The sequence below is a fragment of the Temnothorax nylanderi genome, unplaced genomic scaffold, assembly GCF_030848795.1.
Source record: "Temnothorax nylanderi isolate EJ_2023f unplaced genomic scaffold, tnyl_v1.0 TNYL_tig0068_pilon, whole genome shotgun sequence".
Taxonomy (NCBI): domain Eukaryota; kingdom Metazoa; phylum Arthropoda; class Insecta; order Hymenoptera; family Formicidae; genus Temnothorax; species Temnothorax nylanderi.
In genome coordinates, this window is record NW_027249130.1 from 741,730 (window position 1) to 764,103 (window position 22,374).

The 22,374-nt window shown below is 40.4% G+C and overlaps 1 protein-coding gene across 4 annotated transcripts in view; it reads left to right on the top strand.

Annotated features, from left to right (window-relative positions):
- LOC139773765 (discoidin domain-containing receptor 2) overlaps positions 1-22,374 on the top strand; it is a 113,513-nt gene that overhangs the window by 53,972 nt on the left and 37,167 nt on the right. For 3 of the 4 annotated variants that reach the window (XM_071708473.1, XM_071708472.1, XM_071708474.1), the window contains exon 2: positions 19,714-19,848. In XM_071708473.1, coding sequence (XP_071564574.1) covers positions 19,758-19,848 — 91 coding nt within the window. In that variant the 5' untranslated portion in view covers positions 19,714-19,757. Of the gene's footprint in view, positions 1-19,713; positions 19,849-20,281; positions 20,311-22,374 lie in introns of those variants that run through there. The other variant, XM_071708475.1, reaches the window with a different exon arrangement.

The following is a 22,374-nucleotide window of genomic DNA, read 5'->3' on the forward strand; positions in this document are numbered from 1 at the left end:
TCATGCACATCGAGGCATCGCAACACGAATCCTCCCGTCGAGACACGAATTTCAACTGATGGCAATCGCGCTAATTACGCACGCAAAACTCGTGAAACCGATGAGAATCTAAAAAGAAATAAACGTTGCGATACCGAAGTACTATTCTGGCCGCTGTGATCTTTTACATCTTGTCTTGTCCTTATCGCGCCATTGTACTCTTTCTAGCTAGTACAAAAAAAATTCTTTGTCCCTTCTGAATAAATATTTAATATTTCTACGCAATAAAAATCAAGTAATAATTTAAATCATATGCTTATAATAGAATGAAACGAAATAGAAATATAATTTGTAAAATGTAAAATATAAAGTGAAAGCAACGCGAATATGAAAGACAATCATTTTTTTCTCTCTGCGCAATTGGAGCTTCAATTCCGCGTAACGGTAAAAAAAATTAATCGCGCGAGGACTTGTAACATGACGTGGATAAAATGTGGGGTGGAAAATGCGTAGATGGAAGTAAATAGGATCGTATACGCGACACCATTTGCACTATCAAAGCAGTGCTTTACGAAAGGGCACGATTTCTGACATTGATGAATGACGCAAGAATAGGAATTCTTGCATTCGTTGGTATCTCTTTCGCACCTCTTCGTAACTTTTCTTTCCTACTTTCCTATCATAAAATAAAGTCGCGAGGCTGGCGACGCCAAAAGCTGATCCTTATTAATGTCCATAACATAAGAGATATATATTTGCTTTTATAAAATCGTAATTGATACATACGTAGCAAATTTTGATCTGAAACAATTTACGAATGACATAAGGAAAAGAATATTAACATATACATTATACATATTATACAAGAAACAAACGCGCGCGCGATTATGGCAATATTAAAAGCCATTGATTTAAAGAGCTATTAATTGCCTCCAAAACATTTGTATACTTCTATTCCTCGCAAACTGGAAGAACAACATAATTGAACGTGAGAAATTTGAACGGGAAAAAAACCGTGCGAATAAAAATAAATAGCACTGAATTAAGGGGATCACTTCAACCATTATTGTGATATTCTGAAAAGAAGCGCGGTTCACGACATTGACGAATGGAGCGGAGAGAAGCGCCTCTGTGCCCCTCGTTCTTTCGCTTTCTCCGTCGTTTTCCGCAGCTCCTGGCGTTTCCCTCTTCGTTTCACCATTATGCTACATAATTTAGTACTAACGTGGTGGGGTGGTGGTGGTGGTGGTAGCTACACCACCATTGGCAGCGGCAGACCACTGCCAACCCCACCATCGGGTTTAACCGCCAAGAACCGCGGCCAGGAGCGAGTCGAAAGAGAGGAAGCTTGAGGTCGGACGGAGGAACCTTTGATCCTGGCAACCCTCACGGACTCGATCACTGTATTTGTATTGCCGTGAGAAGTGGGACACCGGAAAAAAGCTCCTCCTGCTCTATTTCACCCTCCGCCAGTCTCACAACACCACAATTGTGGGTTTGCTTTCAGCTCCCTTTATACGACTGTTTCCAGTCGACTTCACATTTTATTTGTTACGAAAATAGAATGTCTTATATTTGTATGTTATTACGCTATCGGTTATTTCGATCAAGCATGAGAAACACCGTCATGATTTGTAACGTCATTGCATAATTTGTACATCATCGCTCTGTTATTTTCATATTCAGATCTTTCAGAAAATACCGGGGGAAAGCATATTTAACATAAAATTGCAAAAAAAATAAAATAAAATATACCTGCAGTTATATCCAATGCTTATTATATCCATGCTTGTTTTGAAGAGTTTTATCCGTAATATTTCAACAAAACGCTTTTTACAAAGCTTTCACATTTATGTAACAATTATTAAATGCAAAATTATAAAATATTAATCTCTTTTAACATCTTTTAATAATTTAATTTAGCGTAAATTTATTAATATAAATTCTAGTGTAATAATAATAATGTATGCATCGTTGATCTAAAAACAGTTTATAAAATCTTTTTGTACAATATATATTATTACAATATATGTAAAACAAGTAACAAGCTCTCTAATCTTTGAAATTTCTATTGCTTTGTTGCTACAATCGACATTAATATGTTACTTTATTATACGTTCATAATAAGTTTTGGATAATATAAAATTAAAAAGATAATGCAACTACGATATTTTACTCTCAAACAATTTCGTAAATGACGTAAATAGCATAAAGCGCTGCGTGTCGTTCTTAAGACAAAAAAATATCCATTCCTACTTTGTAGAGTTGGGAAATTTATTTCCTGGTATACGCCATGTATCAACGATAAAACTAATCATCTGAAACGCCATAACAGCGCATCATAAAAACGTGATAAACGACATTAACATTCAAGCACCTACTTTAGTGCTATACGCTGGATTTGACATACGTGGCAGATAAACGACTTTTCCTTTCTAAGGAAAACACATATGTACATATATATATAAAATGCCATCACGCAAGCAAAACACCGGCATTAAAAGATTTCATTACGCCAGAACAAATTATTTACACTTATTACAACATAGTGAAACACGTTGAGCTTAAACACTTCGTATTAACATACAAATGTTTCGTCCAGTTTTTACGTCTTTAACAATTCAAACCTTTTTCTCAAATATCTTCTAAAGTGAAAAAATACTATGCGTATTTTTATTCGTTGCGACACATTTTTCACCGTATCTTGTTTATTTACTAATTTCGTAAGTTTGTTCATCCGTATTAATCGTCGAGCATGCCGCAACGATATGACTGAACGTAGAAAATATCGGTCGATTTTCAGCGGGAATATTTAGTGGTCCTTCGACCGCTTACCGAAGTTTCCTCGCAGTTTGGGGTTGTGGCTGATACTTTATCGTGTAACAAATGGCAGTCCGATCGTACGTAAACATTTCAACCTCCCACGCCACAGAATTGATAGTGTTACAGAGTATCGCGGTCGCAGCTGCGCTCTTCGCCTCTCAAGATACGGAATTAATAGAGCGGCACATAGCGAAATATTCATTCAACCATGCTAACTTACTATATTCCCACTTTTTCGTATATTATCAAATTCAATCTTGTACATATCAAAAGAATATAAATGTTCGGTCCTTTTTTTGTAACTCTGTTGAAGATATCTTATTTGCCGTAAAGATTAGGCAAACCTTTAAAAGTGACCTTAATTTGTGAGTAATATTGAATATATATCGCAAATTTGTATTTTAATCATAAAAGCAATGCGATTTACGATATTTCTTTAATTACTTAATTGCCTTTAAGTGATTTTCCGTAACGGCAAGCGATTTAAATTCGAGTTTAAATGGAATTTATTAGGTAACTATATCGGAGTCGCAACATTCTCGGTTATGCTCACGCTTTGCTGTCCCTTAGCGCTCGGCAAAGCGGAGTTTCCTCTCCGCTACTGCCACTGCTGCGCCGATCAACGCGGAGAACGTTGACCGTGCAAGCGTCGATCGCTCCATCCCTCTTTCGTTCATGTTCCTCTACGTGGTGGATATAATGTAACGATGTGAGCACCCGCACTTACGCGTTCACGCGTGGAACCGAGAAACAAGAAGCGGCGCCGAACCGATTTGCTCGATCGAATGTAAACAATGTTCAATCGACGTGGCTCGTCACTCCCTACCGCCGTCGCTGTATTCGTCCTCATCGTCGTCGTCACCGTCGTCGTCGTCGTCGTCGTTGTCGTCATAGTTGTCGATGATTATGCATCCCCCATTCGATATGCATTTCTCTCTTCTACCTTTTCCGTGCAACTCATCTGTGAAGGCAGAAAAAGAGAACGACGCGTAGTCACAGAAGCATTTGCCAAATAGTCGCTCATTTTGCGAAAGAGCTCGGGACATTTATCATTATTCGATGTAATAACAGGATGCTTTTTTACGATTAGTTAGATGAATATTCCGTTCGGTTTCATATGATTATAATTTTTTAGTCACACACGTCGAATTGTTCGGACTTAATACGTGACCGTTGATTGTCTTATTTCGAAACGAAAAACTAAATTATACGTTCTCTTGCACAGTCTCGCTTAGACCCTTATATACAGAATTCGCTGGAATTCGCACAGAACATAGCAAAAAACAGTCTAAATTTCTAGAAAATAGTTGAGGAAGCTTTTGAAATATAATATTTAAAATCACGATATCCATAACTGCTAAGTGCGTCTGTGCAACCACGAGAGTTTCAACGAAAAGTTCTTGAAGGTAGAATGTGGAAATGTGAGTAACGTTGATGGAGAGGAAAAAGCATCAGAGAACAGAGAAATAAAACGATATAGAAAGAGAGAGAGAGAGAGAGAAAAGGAAAACGGAGAAAGAGAAAGAGGAATATTGGACTTTTAGCACCGAGTGGTCCTTAAAAAAGAGCTAGATCCATATACGCGATGCCCACTTGCTACGATGAAATGTCAGAAGCCGAAACTGCAGCTGCAACTCGGGGGAAAAAAAGCGTGCGCGATGTACTCGTAACTACAGCGACGATAATGCCACTCCTGCGAATGCATCCAAAGAGAACTGACGAAGCGTCAGAATTTCAAAAGCCGCTTCTGACTGAAATACATTGCGGGGAATCGCGTTCCCGTTTCTTTATCCCTCTTTTTTTGTGTTACGTTCTCCCTATTCCCTCCCTCCCCCTGTTACCCCGTCGTATAGCACGCCCTGCCACCTGCGTCGCGCTTTTTTCAAAGTGGAAATGCACTTACACGTATATGTATGTCCCGTGCGAACATATTGCATGCTCCAAGTGACGAAATGGACACAGGCGGAAGAAAAAGGAGATACACCGGAAAGTGGTATGCTGTTTTTGTTCCCGGTGCCGTTAAATTGGAACAGATACCTCTCCGTCCGCCCGACCTATTTTCAAAAAGAATTCAATAAAGAAAGATGGGACCTCGGCGATGTGGGACGAAAGTAATACAACGAGACAAAACGTTACAGTGCTTTTTGTAACTTGAATTTAACGCGATTTCTAACGCCAATTGTTTACGGCGATCAACAGCAATTTGAAAGATCGTAAAAATATAGTCGGTTAGAATTTCCTTACTTCGTCTTACTCGCATTGCGCGTTTTATTCTCATATCTACTCACGGCGCGGCGCCGGCGCGCGGCGCGGCTCTCTTGAGCACGCGGCAACAGTTTTATAGATAAAAATAACAACGAGCGTATTTCACGCTCCTCACTTTTTTGTAGAGTTGCAACGAGTTTATTCGTTTCGGCGTGAGAATACTTCAAACACCCCAGTGGAACTTAATTCTTTCTCGCCCACACACACACACACACACACACACACACATCCAACCTTCTATAAAGAAAAATCGCGCGGAAATGGTCGCCGTTTTTGTGAAAATCTCGCTACGTGAGACGTGCGCACAATGCGCCCGCGTTAATGTGTTGACTTATGAACGGTTTGAAGAAATAAATATTTGCCAGCACGGACAGATAGCGATGAAATGAAAGCTTCGGAAAAAGATTGGATAAAAGTAGGTAAGAGCAGTTGACCAGGGGAAAAACGTAAGTGGTAAATTTATTAACGTGAAATTTAAAAGAAAAACGAATAGAAACTCTTGCCCTTTTAAAAATTCACGTGCACCATCGTATGAAGTAGAGATGCGCGAGCAAAAGTGGTACAACGTCAACTTTAATCAACCCCAAATTATCTCTCGCAAGACGCGTTAGGAAGCACGTTCATGCTTAGACCGTACTCAATTTTATCCCGGCAACATTATTCGTGTTAATTCCTTATACCTCAATTAATACCACTGCCGTCGTTTACCGTAATCTTCTTCCTCATTTCCGAGCTTAGATCCTGCATCTAATCAACCTGCCACTGAAATTCTCCGATGATAGCGCAGGCGTTTCGTAACCGCGTCATAACCGCGGCAAAACGGCGTTCTAAACGGTAGCAGGAGATGTAAAGCGCTAATTATAACGATTAAAGCATGAAATCCATACACTTCGACCTAAATCTAAAGAAGTCGGAGACGCGGTGGCTTAAGAAAAATTAAGGATTCAATTTCTTCATACGATATGTATGTGCACATACTTTTATTATAGTAATTCTACTTACTATAATGGATATAAGATATAGAGAAGATATTCTCTATACTGTTAATACTAGATTCCATATTAATAGTTCAAACAATTATAAAAGAATATATTTGTTAGGATTCTGAAGATATCAATTTAAATGAAGATAGAAATTCGAAGAAATGATGTCAACGTCATTTTTATCGATTACTTCGTTACATGATATCGTAGAACACGATACGAATTTAAGAGGAAAACGGGAAAGAAACCAAAGCGGGTCAAACAAAACGATTTTTCATAGATTGAATATTTCGCCTTCTCTTTCATAAGGATCTCTGGGGTAATCTATTAAAATAATAAATTGAAAATCTCGGTTGGCGTGTAAAGCAACAGCGAAATTATTTCGAGATGCCATATAATCATGCAACATACAAATTAATCATCATTCTCATGGCAAAGATTTCGAGACCAAAACATAATATTCTAAACGCGTCCTATCGGAATCATAATTTTGAAAACGAGGGAGAAAGCTAAGTGGCGATCCTCGGGCTTCGCGTTTACAGCGCGTGCATTTGTTTGGTCGATGTGCAGAAAAGAGGAACGATAATTTTTCGCGATGGAAAAAAGCATCTTGAATGCAAGGAGACAAAGAACAATGTTTTTACAAAGCGCGAGAACCTACGAGAGGAGCGAAGAACTATCATTTAAGTTAAACAGGCGTAAAAGAGAGCGCAACGAGATGGTGGCCAAACGTACCAAGCACATTTTTCATATCTTATCGTAATGGTCGCTCGTACCGAGGAAAATTCGCTCGTTCGGGGCAAAGTACAGCTGGTCGAACGTCTTGTTTGGATGATAACTTATGCGCCACTTTCGACAACGTTAGACGCTAACGATGCGCCAAGATACAACGACGTTCATTGATGTTACGAGGTACGAAATAGCTTTCAAGAGCGTCTCATTGTCGGTGAAAAGACGTTTGCTCACACTTGACTTGGCCGCAAAGGAAAGTACTGCTATTATCTGATAATGTTGGGAGAGAATGTATGCATAAATTGCTGTAGTATATGAATAATTTACGTAGTGTGTAAGATTCCTTTCTTCAAGTTTTCTTCTTTTCTTTACGATGGTGAGTTTTTCTCTTAATGACGATCTTAAGGCGGTGCTCATAATTGTTTCTTAGCGACATTAATTAATTAAACATTTAAACGTTATTTACACATGTATGTGTGCACATATATGTACGATATAAGGAAGAAAATTTGTCAAGACGATGAATATTGTCCCTTCTTTTAAACCATGCCATTGCAACTAAACAAGTTTGCAGAATAGTTCTTTGAATATTATTTTGGTGTGCAAACGCTTTGTATAAGATAAAGGTAAATTGCGCAGTCGATATCGTTTACGAGAGTGATGTGACATATTATAACTTCGCTACAACTATTTATGCACATCGACGTTATTGTGTTATCCGATTCGTACATCTTCAGCGTATACGCCACATTAATGATTAAATGTAACTGTAGTAAATTACAGGTTGCTTCCGGCAGCACTGCCGTCTAACAGCGCAATGACACGAAACGCAACGCACGGAATATCCCGCGTCATTTTTTAAATTTTGTTTCTCATATGTATTATACGCACGAATATCTCTCGATTACGCAGGCTGCTGGCAACGATTCATATTTTTCACGCACTCCCCAAGCACCTATTATAGCGATAGTAATTATAGATAATATCCTTTTAATAATTGATATATAAATCTCTTTGTGATATATATATTCAACAAAAATGAAAACTAGATTTGTGATAGCGCGTTGCCTTTCGTTGCTCGAGAGGGCAATGTGATATTACTAATCTGGCAATATATATCTACTGGCGGTCCTGATGGTTCTCTTTCGCAAATTCATAACTTGCTTTCACGCGCAGCCGGTATCTCTTAATGATCGGCTCTAACACGACCAGGGTCGCCGACGATTGCGATAAAGCACGGCGGGTCAGGGGTGCGACGGGGAGCAAAGTGGACAAAACGCAACGGGCAAGGTGGGCGAAACGTGTCGCGCGCGTTTCTCGCACTTTATCATAACTCGGGATCGAACGGTCAGAGGTGCCGCTGGTACACGAGTGGCCGAACGATAACATATGCACGCCGCTTCCGACTACGCGCCGGTCGGATACGGCGCGGCGCGGCGGCGGCGGTCAGACGTATCGGCGTCGCTGATAAGCCGCCGCCGTTCGATTCTGCCTTCTGCTGGAAAAGGTAGTACACGCATACACAAACAGGCACCGTCTCATTCTTTCGTCTAACGGTGTGAGAAGATTATCGCGTGGCTTTAATAATTTATTAACCATCGGAAAGGATGAATATTTTATACGTGAAAGAAGGCGAAGGTTAAAGAAAATAATACGCGAGGGAAAACGTGTGGACGTGTAGATAATCCCGTAACGTTAACAATATATTTTGATGTTCTTAAGATGTAATATTAAACATCAGGCGAATAGATAGGTATCATGTGTGAAAGAGAGCAAAAGAGAGTGAAAACGTAAAAGGGTTAAAGAAAGAAGTTAAGTACGCGAGATAAAAATGTTTTCTGATATTCCTGACTTTAATAAATAAACTATATTTACGTTTTATTAAAATAACGAGACGTTTCTGAAATTAAGCTTTCGCACACACCTGACTGACGTATCAATGTAAAACAATTAATTATTCCATGATAAAGAAACCAACTGTTGCATATATATATTTTTAGTCGACAATTTACGTCGTACGCGCTGAATTGATTTGATTTACACGTATTTTAATTTATATTATCATATTTATATTATCACATTCGTTTATGTCTTTTAATTTCCATAATTGCTGTTCTTCTCTTGGCGATTCTCTCGAAAGTAGACGCGGTTATTTCGACGTGCGTTTGGCTGCAAAAAACATTTTGCTTTAAACGCGCTAATTAAACAAGCAGTTTTCATTAGCAACACGTAGCCATCTCAGATGAGATCCCCGCGCCCGATGGTTTTAAAGTAATATTGTCGCCGCAAAATCCCCAAAAGCTCCTTCCGCATGGCAGACTCGTCCGTGACGAGGAACTCTCGTCTCCGTCAGAGATTTATTAGATACCTTCCGGCCGCGGAAAATTCGTTGACAGTCACGGCGGTGCCCACCAGCAAGAAAACAAGATCTCGCCGAGAACGTGAGCCGCGCTTTGTGGTCCATAAAGGGATGGCGTATATCCGACATCGCGGAAGAACAACGTACGATGTACAGACGCGGACGACGACGCTGACGATGGTGGTGTGGTGGTGGTGGTGGTGGTGGTGGTGGTGGTGGTGGTGGTGGGGTGGTGGTGGTGGAGGAACGTATTACGCGCTCTTATCGCAATGACATACTTCGTACAGGAGGAGGAAAATTGTATCCCTTGAAATGACGCGAGGTTAACTGAACAATGTAACGATGCCGTCGTTTCTGCTGCTGGTGGCAGCGACGTTACCGGCGCGAGAAAGCATTGAACGTATCGTAGACGTGATGTGCGAGCGGCGACGACGACAATGCCACGGCGATGCCATCCTCGCGATTTCGTTTTCGTCCGCGCGAATGCGCCGCGAAAAGTTTCGATGCGCCGACGCGTCGATTAAACTGTAATATTAAATCTTTTACGAGCTCTTGAGAGAGAATCGCGGAAACTCGAGCAATTAAAAAGTTCTCGTAACCGCGGCTTAATGCAGAAACGCCGTTGTATGTGCGCGGCGGTACGAGCCACGTTTAAGGGCCATGTCAGGGTGAATGCCGCGAATCGAGGACGATTTCAGTTGGCGATATAAGGACACGACTGACGACGAGAATGGCAAGAAGCATTCCATGACGTATTGTCAGACGGCTTATTATATGTTAACCTATATAGGTACGCGCGAGTTGCTCCAAGTACGGAACGAGAGCAGACTGACGCATCGAGGGTATCGTTTAACGATACACTAGCCATTTGGGACGCGTGTTAGTTCAGTGGCTCGCGCAACAATAAACGCGCGTGTACGTGTCGTAATAACGGGCATACGCGAGAATTCCTTTCGCGCGTGACACGATTTCTCTAATTTAATTATGTTGTCACGTTCGTTCTCTCGCGAAGTTTCTTCATGAAATCGTAGCGCGACTATAGCGTCGCACAATTCGATCGCGCGTCGGGCGCGTCCGAAAAATATGTAGCGCGATGACGCGAAAGGCGTCTTGAATATCTGAACGGGGCAGATGCGCCCCGCGCCCGCAATTTCGTTCGTGTCCGCGGGCGCGTACGCGGAAATCGAATTAAATAAATTTCGCGCATTGAATTCACGATGAAGTTCCGCGTCCATTATGCCTTCCTTTGCAGAAAGTCATTTTATTCGCGCGCTTCCGCTTTACGCAGATAACGCTCGAATGGTACGTGCAATATACGATAATGCAATGTTCCGGGGGATTCGACGCGCGGGCGTACAAACCGGCATGCACAAACTTCTCCGCTGAAATATTTATAAGCACACCGGGATTACCGTTCGCACTCTTTCTGCAGAATAATTAATTACCCGATGGCGCGCAATGTACCTATATGGCCACGCGGCGGATGATTCATTGCGCATTGGCGGACGCATGGCAGCGCGGCGAGAGACGACGACGGCGGCGAAGGCGACGCGGCGGTCCAATTCTGCTGGGAATATGATATCTTTTTTTCCCGGAGGAAAATCCGATCGTATTCGGACAAGCGCGCCCCGCCGCCCGCCGTCCGTCGCTCACCGCTCGCCGCTGCGCCGGATAATAACGCATGCTGCACCTTGCGCTACAATAGTTGAAGCGGAAACAACGGAACTTATCGAGGATATCGTTTATCGATACTTTTCAACACCGGGCATGCGGGGATGCATCAACGGTACGCGATAATACTCCGACGTCGTCGGGTTTGCCGTGTCGATGCAAAGGACCGTACGCGACGTGCATGCAGGACGTCTCGCTTCTCATCCGTTATTAATCTACCAGAAAATGACGATCACCCCTCGTCAGTTCACTGAAGCATAAAACTTGATTCGCAATATATTGGTGCAACCACCGGCAAGGGACGGACTGATATCGCATCGACGCAACATTATACGATGTAATTCACATCGAAATTGTCAAATTTTTAAACGGCACCGATACAAATCGATGTTGATATAAATGATATTATCGAAAAGAATTGTTTGGCGGTAGATATCGTAATGCAATACGTATTCCAGTATATGTTACATTGTATAGATTTCTGAGATTTTCTTATATACTATTAAATCGCATTTCTAAACAACAATTTAATACGCATTATTAATAATAATCGCAATGACATCAATGGTATCTTTATTTAGTTTTGCAATTATTAATTAACTGACATTTATCATGAAAATATGACTGTTCTATATTTTCTTACGTAAAATGTTGGTTATTTTTAACCGATATCGGTACGATGAGATTGTAATATTATAAAAATAAAGCAGACTCTAACAAAGTTGTAAATATAAACTGTAAAAAATTGGATATTTTAATTATGTGTATAAGTTATAGAGAGCGCGATACTACATACGTAACCAAATTCTACATACGTAACTAAAATTTTGAATTTTTGATAACTACTTATATTTGCAATTCTGTGTGCATGTGTTAGTCTGCCGTATATATTTGACGCGGTATTTATTTACGAAGCTGAATTTATTTTTTACAACAATTTAGAAAATGCAAATGCTCCTCTTACTGTGTGTTACGCGATACATTACATGGAACAGTCTATCAAAAATTTCGTGGCCGACAATAAATCGCTTAAAATAGCCTTAACATTCCGACTGCCGCGTGAGTTCGCATGCAAAATTTGCATGCGTGAGTGGCACGGCTATGCCAAAAAGGGATGTAAGAGAGTTAATGCGAATCGTGGAAAAGTGCTCGATGTAAACCGTGTGATTCATACCGCGATATAAATATGCATTACGCCAAGGAATATACAGCGTCGAATATTGCAAAAATCGCTGGAGCTTGTACACCATTATTCTTTCGGAACGTAATACCTGGCGCCAGCTAAACGAACACCGCAAAAGTAACGTAGAACGCCGCGGCCGTGCGTATACGTACATTTGTGTTTTCCTCCTGTTGAAAATCTTCCGAGGAATATAACATTGAAATAAGAAAACGTTTTTCCCCCCGATTGTACGCGAGACAAAATAAATGGGCTTGACAGACAGATAGCTTTGTTCCATATAAGCGATGTCTCGCCGCCGGAAGATACATATCGGACATATCGTTTAACAATATCGTACAGCATGTGATCGCGATATACAACGAGCGCGGAGCTTGTGTCATGCAGCAGAAAATAGATACGCGAAGCCGAAAGGACACCGATATCGTGACACGTGGATTCGAAGCTACACGCAATCAGTAATATATAATTGCAAAAAGAACGAGTATTTGTTCGAAATTTTTTTAGCCACGTTACTTTACGATAGATCTATGACGTTCGAAAAACAAGTTACTGCAATGATATTGCAAACATTTGCGGATAATCGTATCTTTTTCTGAAAAAGCTGGTTTGCATTAAATCGATGTTATTCAGATCATCTATTGTGCCAATACGCTATCGACATCACATGAAATAACGAAGCACTCAGACTAATGAAGACTATTGTGCAATATGAGTCTCGATAAATGTCCAGCCAGACAATTTTTTTCAAAGCTGTTTTACATGGTTTAACGTTGTTGAATCTGAAATTTACTCGAAAAAATTTATCACATAAGATGGACATTTTGCAATAAATCGATAGATGCAACCATTTCCCGGAATATCTTATTAGGTACTCTCTAAATTTTTTCGAGTGAAAATTTGACTCTTGGCTTGAGTGAATGCACTATCAACTCTTCACAGAGTGACTTTACACTCATTTTCGCTCGAAGCGAGTGAAATCTGTGACTCGAACTACACGAGTGAAAATATCCTTAATTATTCTCTCGAAGTATTGGAGTGAATTGTGGCACTCTGGTTCCGAACAGCTCGGATCGAGTGAAAATTTACTTGAACGTGACTCATTGTCAGTTGAGTAGCCCGCGCAAGAGACGTGACGTGTTACAGTGTCGGGCTTACGTGTATATTTGTGTTCGTCTACCTAAAGATTTCGAAGAATTGTGGATATTAGTGCGTGGATTTTGTGAATATCGTGTTAAAAGACGAACATGTTTCCTAAGGTTGATATAACCTCACCACACGGCATTTCTACCTGTTATTTTAGAACGTTGATTAGGTTAATTTGCTAATGCCTCCCGTAAAACCATCCGTCGCCGCCGACGACGAGGGTGCAGCCGGTCAGCTGATCGCCCAGGGCGTCCAGTATCGCCTGCACGAAGTTCTCCGCGTAGTGCTGCTAAAAGACCTTGACGGCCTTCCACAGGCCCGAGGTGCCCGGGTTCTCACCCTCGTATACCCGGGTGCTTCACCGTCAGGCTCGTCATCGACGTCGCGGTCATGCTCGCACGGTGGTGATTCCGCGGGCGCAGATCGTAGCCGCGACGGCCTCACGGGCCTCCCCGTGGACGGGATCGTCGTGCATCGCGTCCTGATACCGACGAAGAGCCTCCTCATCGCGCGCGACCGCAACTCGCGGCTTCCCGATTCGTTTTTCCTTAAACTAACTATTAATTAGTTTACCAATAGGTTGGAACAACCGGGCCTTAGCAAATTAACCTAACCAACGTTCTAAAATAACAGGTAGAAATGCTATGTGGTGAGCCTTAGGAAACATGTTCGCCTTTTAAGTAAAACTTTACTCTAAGAACGAGCGAACAGCAAAATCAGACACCTGAAGAAGGCACTCTGATCGAGTGCAAGTTCTCACTCAAATACACGAGTCAAATTTCGCTCGAGCGCGCGAGTGATCTAATCACTCGACAAACCGAGTCAATATTCACTCGATAAGATATGTTCCATTTTCACTCTTTGCTCAAGTGAATTTCCACTCGATTAGAGTGATATTTCACTCGAAAAAATTTAGAGAGTACTTATTAAATACTTTAGTATCGTGTATTAACTTGTGCTGAGATATGCGAAGATTAATCTTGCGCGCGAATACACAGAATCTCCGAAACTGGCCTTGGAGTGTGTGTGTCTTAGCCGGATGTAGTCCAGGGTTAAACCGTGAGCGTGGTGAGCTGTGTGAAATATTACATCGTGCTAGTCTTTGGAATACGTCCGCGCCCCATACATTGGTAAATGCTTAACGCCTTGTACAAACAGGCCTGGCGTTATCTCGGCCGAGACCGTAGACGATGGAAGGCCGTACGACACGGTGGCACGGTGGATAGAAGATCCTGCGATGTCGGGGTGGTCTCGGATATACATATAGTATATATGGCGAAGAGTTAGGTGGGCAATATCATCAGGGAGGGCCAAAAGTTCTCTTGGCACTCTTACACGCCGCGATAGCTTAAAACCGCAGGGTATGCGATAATAGTCAGCGATAGGTCCACCGAGGTAGGCGGCTGTTCCGTCCGGCCATTCAGGACGAAGCCTCCTTTGGGACTGCGTCTTATATTGCGGACAACCACGAGATTCAACTCGTTTCCCTCCAATATATGCAGAGATACATGTGGGTATTGCGCACCTCCGCGATCGTTCCGATCGCGCGATTCCGCGCGGTGGATGGTGCGCGCTTTCGATAATATCGGGAGAAAATATTCTTACGATTTCCTCCGCAACACGGCACGTACGCCAGCTTGCCATTTCCACACGCGAGAAACACCTTCCGTTATTCTCCCGATCGAGTCCATTCGAGTATCCTTTTACGGAAGCTAGCGTCAAGAGTTTCTTTACACAACTGATAGCTTTCACAAAACTATGGGTACTCCGAGTGATATCCTTTTACGCTGCTTATTTTTATTCGCGCGGAGAGATAAAAATAGATTTCAAACAAACGCGATTAACTATCTTTAACTGTCTCTAATTTTCTCTAACTGAAAAATTTATGATGATTAGGAAATTTATTCGATTTTTACATAATTTTATCAATGCATTTAAGATTTTCGATTTTTGTCCGCCCAAATTTGCAAAGCGGAATTTCTTAGCTTATTGCGCGAAAGCACAATAAGCTGAAGATCGTAAGTGTACATCGAGACATTGCATGGACGACAGAGGGGGGGGGGGGCTTCCGTATACCGCAGCATTAGAATAAACGAGCACTGAAAGTCTAAATGGGGTTCTTATGGGAATTATGGTAACCTTAGGTAGCGCTGGTGTGGCTAACTAAAGTTAAGTAATTTATCCTCGCTACAATTTTCTACCGCACAAACTCATATCAGTATTAAGACAAGCGATTCGTTATTTTGTAGGCAACCGAGTTATATAACGATGACTTAGTATCATGTTTTACTGAACTTTCTCGTCAGAAGCGTTTATCATTTATCAATGAATGATTATTTAATCCAGGGGGCTTATGCCGGATTATATTATATTATATATTTATACCAGAAATAATATATAGAAAAGTATTTAAACGTCCATGAATATGTAATTACATATGTAATTTAGCTAACGGTACATTTAACAATAATTAATATAGTCGTGATCAACTATACGCAAATTGATATTCCTAAATGTTTAAAACGTTCACTTCAAATCGTCTTTCGGAATTTTCGAACATTCGTACGATCCGCAAGTTTCACTGACTCCAGCTATCGAGGACCATAAAATCTCGAATGTATTTTGCAACGACAGCAGGAAGAAATTCTTGTCCTCCTAGAGTTCTTGTCATTACGGGAAAGTCCTTGGAAAGTACTTCTGAGTCTTGAAAAATTTTACGAGGCTCTCCTTGTCATTTTCTAACGACTAAACTGTTTTGCTGCGACATCAGTTCAACAATTTTATAACACAGCCTTAAATCTTTGACTAATTAGCATCTTCTATATTCTATATAATGCTAAGAAATTTGATAGAAAATTATCTGAAAGAGGAAAGAGATGTTTAAGTAATCTAATTATCTCTCTAATAAAGAATAAACGACGAAGATATAATTAAAACCAGTAATCATATATTATTATTATTATTATAAATTAATTATCTATAAAAAGGAGATAGATGGTGCACCTATCCCCCTCTCCCTGCCTCCCTCCCCCTTTCTCTTTCTTTCACTATAAGCAATCTGGCATTTACCGAGGTATCGCGTGTAATGATTCGTCGCAATGGATGGCATGGCAATGTTTAATCATGATATCCGGGACGTCCAACCAGCATAGCTAATGAGCCAAAATGTCTTCAATTAAGTGTATCACAAGGTATCGACATATCACGTGCAAGATAACGAGGCACAGCCGTCATATGACACGATCGATATTGCCGCTGCCAGAGATCCCTTTGAACGTATATATTATACATGTAGACGCGTATAATGGTGTACAACCAATAGGAATGAGGTGCGTATTAGCAAACATCAAGCGGGGCTAATTTAAAATTGGCTAATCACTCGCGGGTATAAATGCAGTTATGGTATCACGTCGAAACGTAAATTAGCATTAGGTTGCTAATTGCCTATGTGTAGATTAGACGATCATTATGCGGCTAATTATGCCGCAATAAACTAAACGTAATAATATACGGCTGAACATAACATTACAGCTACATTATGCGTACAGAAGTGATGCGAATATCACTTCGCTCATTAAGTTTTTAAATACTTTAATAGATGGTATGAGCAAGCCTGAAACTCTCACAATCAGGAAATAAGGACAGAGAGTTTTATTTCTATACCTTCTTGATATATTTCTAGGATGTATAATAAATATTCTCTCACATTTTATTAAGTATATCCGCTCAATATTCTTTCAAAATAATGATAACAATTATTTCCGCATTGAACGTAAATTTCAACCGTTATGAAGTAATTAGCGGCGCTTCCACGATATATTAATATACGAGATCACGATTTTCGAGAGATATATGTTTATTAGTCCGGCACGCTGTGCGACTCATTACATATATAAATTGGCACCGATTTAATTATCAGGCCTCTGCTATTGACAGATGCGTGCATATGCGGCTTTGATCGAAATTCTCTAACAAAGCAGCTGCTTCGCAATACGTCTTAGAGCGTAAGAGAGCAAATAGCATCTCTCTACGACAGATCGATATGGTTGCACACGTGTGTATGTGTACGCATACGTCAATAATCAATTAAATTATCGGCAAACGCGTCCAGTTAGACGCCATCCTAATTTGCGCCTTCAATGTCCAAATCGCTATAGCGGCGTACAGTTATAGGGCCAGCCGTTTGCTAATTATTTGCGGCAAGCAGAAAACGCGATCTAAACAGGCGATAGCGCGTCGCGCGCACTCCGTGCGAGGGTCGTTAATGGTATTTCGGTAACATCAGGTCGCAAGTGTGCACTAATTAACGCTATGTCGATAGCAATGCTACATGTCCCTGGTACGCCAAGAAACACATAGGTGCACAGCTATAACCGTGGCGTCACATTGCGTTTACAATCTATCAAAACGCGATAAATCGGTCGCGAAATTATACACAAGCGGCAAAATCTTCGCTTACGGCGGTATTGAACCGTGCGAAACGAATTTAATCGTATTTGCTACAAGTATTGCAAATTATCCATAAACAAAGGATGTTTTGCGAGAGAAAGGTTAACAGAATGCTATTGTGAATCAAATTCCAGAAAATTATACAGATTCAAATTTTGCGTTACACAGTCCGCTGGTATTATAATTTAACGAAATGCAGAAACGCAATAATTATCAAAATGCTATTTTTGATAACGTAACCGTCATGACAATTTTCGTGGGAAAATATGGCGCAAAATTGTCATATATTAATATTTATTACCTCGTCGATTCTTCATCTCGCGTGTTATCATTAATATCCGCTTCTCTAATAGTGAAATACATAATTAAATATCTGTAAATACGTAAATACAACGAGTTGCGATTACATCCGCGATTTGTACACGTTTGTCTACACACTCGCAAACAAAATCCTCTTCGTGACTACATCAACTCCAGTATAAGCGGATCGATTTTAGCCACAGAAATTTCCTACACATAACACTGTATCTGTTTTCATTCTGGGATTAACTTTTATTCTTCCTCTAGAGCTAACGTCATTCGAGTTTTTATTCATTTCCGCTCGTTAAATGTAGCATCGATATGTAGAAAAGTCGACGTACACAGATTCGGATGGTGAATGACGGTAACTAACTGGAACACACTGTCTCCGCCTGTGTCGTGTGTGAATCGGGTCGTGTCGCGTCTCCCGATGTCGGTTCGCTAGACCAAAAAATTCGAGGTATTTATTATGGATAAATTGCCAGTTGAGTTATCCCGCGAGAGATATTAAATCGCGTGACAGCGTAACGTCGCTCCCGAGCGAAAGCAATTAATTAATGTCGATTGATGCGAAATGCCTTTCGCGTGGACATTCACGGCCCAGCTACGATATAAATGCAGACAGTGCCGTGGAAGCTGGATAGTGTCTAGCAACTTAGTTTCGAACCTTCTATCTGCGATCAATTACTCTTCGTGCAGTTAATTACTCTTTGTCTAGCTCCTAGCAATACGTTACTCTCCTTATTCTCGCGACGGATCGGGCCACCTTGGAATACCTGCATGAATTTTAAAAATGTATGTTCCCTATTTTCCTCTAACGACAGATACGTCAGAGATCTTTTCTAAGAAGATTATAGAATATCTAATATATATAATAGAATAAGATAATAGATCTAATATAATAGAATCTATTTCTCTGAAATTCCTTACATCTGACATGGAATACCTAATTTAATGTGATCCTTAACATCATTAGCAAACGCTTATTAAATTTTCTCAAAGTTGAATGAACGCAAAAGTGATATTTCTGTTTTTATTTTTTTTTAAATATTGCTTTCTAGTTAGCTAAAAAAAATTTTTAGCAACTAAATTATTTTGATAATATACAGACTTATTCTTTAGTATCCCTAACATTTTCTCTCAAAACATAATAAGTTCATTTTTTTTTATTCCCTCTTATCACGCTTTCTTTCCGTCCTCCATCGAGAAGGACACGCGGACGCAAGGTTGGGCTAATTGAGCGGGGACTCGATTTCGAGTAGGTCTCTCTATGTTTTCTCTAGGCGACGCACGTACCGCGGAAACCACCGAGGGCTGACTGGTCGTCCAGGATTGTGCCAAGAAAAAGGAATACGTAGACGCGTGTAGTTTTACTCTTAAGTCGATTAAGTCCCTTTTTACTTGACCCTCCACCTCAGGCGCTGGGACGGAAAATATTTCGAGAGGCAGCTTTAAAATCTCCCGGGTGCTTCGTGCAGAAACGTGACCGTATAGCGATCGAAGGTTTTATCCGGATCGAAAACAATGGCAGCAAATTGGAAGGCAGGCAATATCACGTGGACTTCCGTAGCACGTCCTTGCGCGAGGAGCCAAGTCCGTCTTCTCCGCTTTAAATATTGATTCCGGAAATTGGCGAAATCAAACTAGAGTTCTCTCCCTTCCTCCTTCCCTTCCTTTCTCTTTCTCTCTCTCTCTCTCTCTCTCTCTTTTGGAAAACTAGTTTTGACAAATGTTGCTATGCAACGACAAGTGTTAGCTAAGCAAGTATTAAAGATCAAAAGAAATATACACGCCTTAATACGAATATTTTATAATTATGTTTACAGCTATTTGTCGAATGCTCTGATGAAGTCATCACTCAACGGAGAACATGAAGACCGATTATTTATCGATAATCGCTAGGTTCTGTACGTTGCTGATACTGTTTGGACCGGTCACGGATGTCCATTCACTCGATATACGTAAGTCCAACTCGCAATAGCAATGATTAAATGCACAATTTAACGATTGCAAGTATAAAATGCATGAAACTAGAAAATTATTATTCCAAAATTTGAACAACTTAACAAGGAAAGAGTCCGAAGTGTTCTCCGCCGATTTTTATGAGCTTTAAATATGTGTTCTAGATGAAAATAATGTATGTTTAAGGGGTGAAACACCCCTTTGAAAAAATGGGGTTTTCTCTTTCGGAACAAATATTTTCAAAACTATAAGAGATAAAAAAAATTTTCTAAACAAAAGTTAAATGGTTCGAAGAGTACTTTAAAACAGTAACAAAAATTTTTTCTATTTTTGCAAATACCCCCACCACTAAACATTTTTGTGATTGTTTTAAAGTACTCTTCAAACCATTTAACTTTTGTTTAAACATTTTTTTTCTATTTCTTATAGTTTCGGAGGAGGACATTTCGGACCCTTTCCTTGTAAGTATGTCTTGAAAATTATGCATGCTGTTTTATATAGAAGGACACTGACATTACACAGTGCTGTTTTGGAAATAAAATTGTCAGTGATATACTCGAATACTTTAAGCATTCGCGTTTTATATGGCATAATGTTTAGGATATAGCAAATATTAATTGAAAATGGTATTTTTAACTGTGAAACACGTTGATAGAGCATTCTTCGAACTAGAATAACCGCGTAGTTCTTGCGGGCGAGGTGACAGGCAATAACAAAGAAAGTCTCGTGCAGTCAGCTGCGCGAGAAGTCAAACGATGTGTTTCCGAGCGAATTCCGGACTGTTGCAGCTGCGGAAAGCCCATTCTACGGAGGTGCTATCCTTACCTTGCCTCATACCGCACCCGCGGCACTCTCCCCATCTCCTTAGCTCGTTCCTTCTCTCGGCTGTCAAATTTTTCATCGGGAGCAGGTGATTTCCGAGTTTTTATTTTCCTCGGGCCTGCACTACGATGGGGGTGCTATCACTCTGAAGTAATGACTCGCTATTCTCCATCCGCCCGGGGGATCAATTATTTTGAATCTAATGCGACAGGATAAATTGCATCCCGCGGAAGTCTCCTTGCGTCGACCCTCTCTCCTTCGATTCCTCCATTCCTTCCACCGAGTCGCCGACGAAGGAAGCGGAGCAATTTTGCGCTAAGAGGCGCGCGCCACCTTCGGAAAACAATTCCCTCATTACGCCGAACCGAGGCCGCCTTGCTGCTTGTGCAAATTGGTCAGAGAGCGTGTATCGATTGCTTCGCGTATACATTGCCTCGTGTATGCTGAATATTTGCAATATTCTACAAAATCACATATAATGAGAAGAAATTCAATGTGTTAAAAATGTAAAGGATATATTAAAATTCTAAGGACTATATAATGCACTATAACTATATGAAGCTAATTATTACATTCTTTAACATAAATTTAGAAAGTAATTACACTTTTAAATCTCCTATATTTTTTACGAATAATGTTAAATGAATCAGTATGCTATATCGTTAATTTACCGTATTATTTATTTACAGGTTCTTTCATTGTATTTATTGATATAAATGTGAATTTAAAACATTTTGTTATGCTGCGTTGTGTGTAGAATGTCCAAATCACATCTTGTTTATAATGAGAATATCGTATGCATAAATTGTCATTGAAAATCGTATACCGATTATCAACAAAATATTATCAACAAAAACGTTGAAATGAATGCTATGATTCTTGACTTTAGAATCATAAATTTGATATTTTTACTTAAATAAGAAATTCCAAAAGAACATGCAATGAAGCAAATATTAAACGCGTCGAAGGCATTGAAAAGAAATTTAAATCGAAAAGTTTTCCAGAGTATATTCAACATCATCTGAATCAAAACGCTCCGATGATTTTTATCAAAGACGATCGTTGATTTGCGTTGAGATACTTGAGCGGCGTGTCTTTTTTGCGGTATAAAACTCGGCGAAATTCTTGCTTCGTCAATCGATTATCGGCATATAAAGCGCTATGGTTACCGAAAGAACGTTCAAGCTGCTTAAGAAGTTCCTGAGATTATTGACGTTTCCGCGAAGACCGCAATAAAGGAGCTTGTGTCTCTATTTCCACGTTGCTGTAATATGATGGTGTACGTGCCCAAAATATTTATGCATCTAAAATGGGACACGCGAATTTATCTAAAGGCCTCTTGATTTTCACTTGGGTGTTAAAGATTTTCCTCTTTTCTCTACTTTTTTACATCCTCGTAAGCCATCTAATATATCTTTTAACCATTCATTAATTGAATTAAAGTGCTAATCCTAGATCACACACTAAACAGAAAATGCATGTACACTTGCGTCATCGCGTTACATGTACTACGTCATATTTTACAAAAGGTCAGCGCCATTACTCTTACACCTTCCTCGTGGTAACGACTTCCTCGAGAGACGACTTAATGGACGAAAAGTCGTAGAAGCGGAGGAAACGACGAGGAACACCTAGCACGTAGAACGCCGTTGACACAAATGCTCTGACCATGATTTAAGGATGTTTTCCACTTAGATCTATTA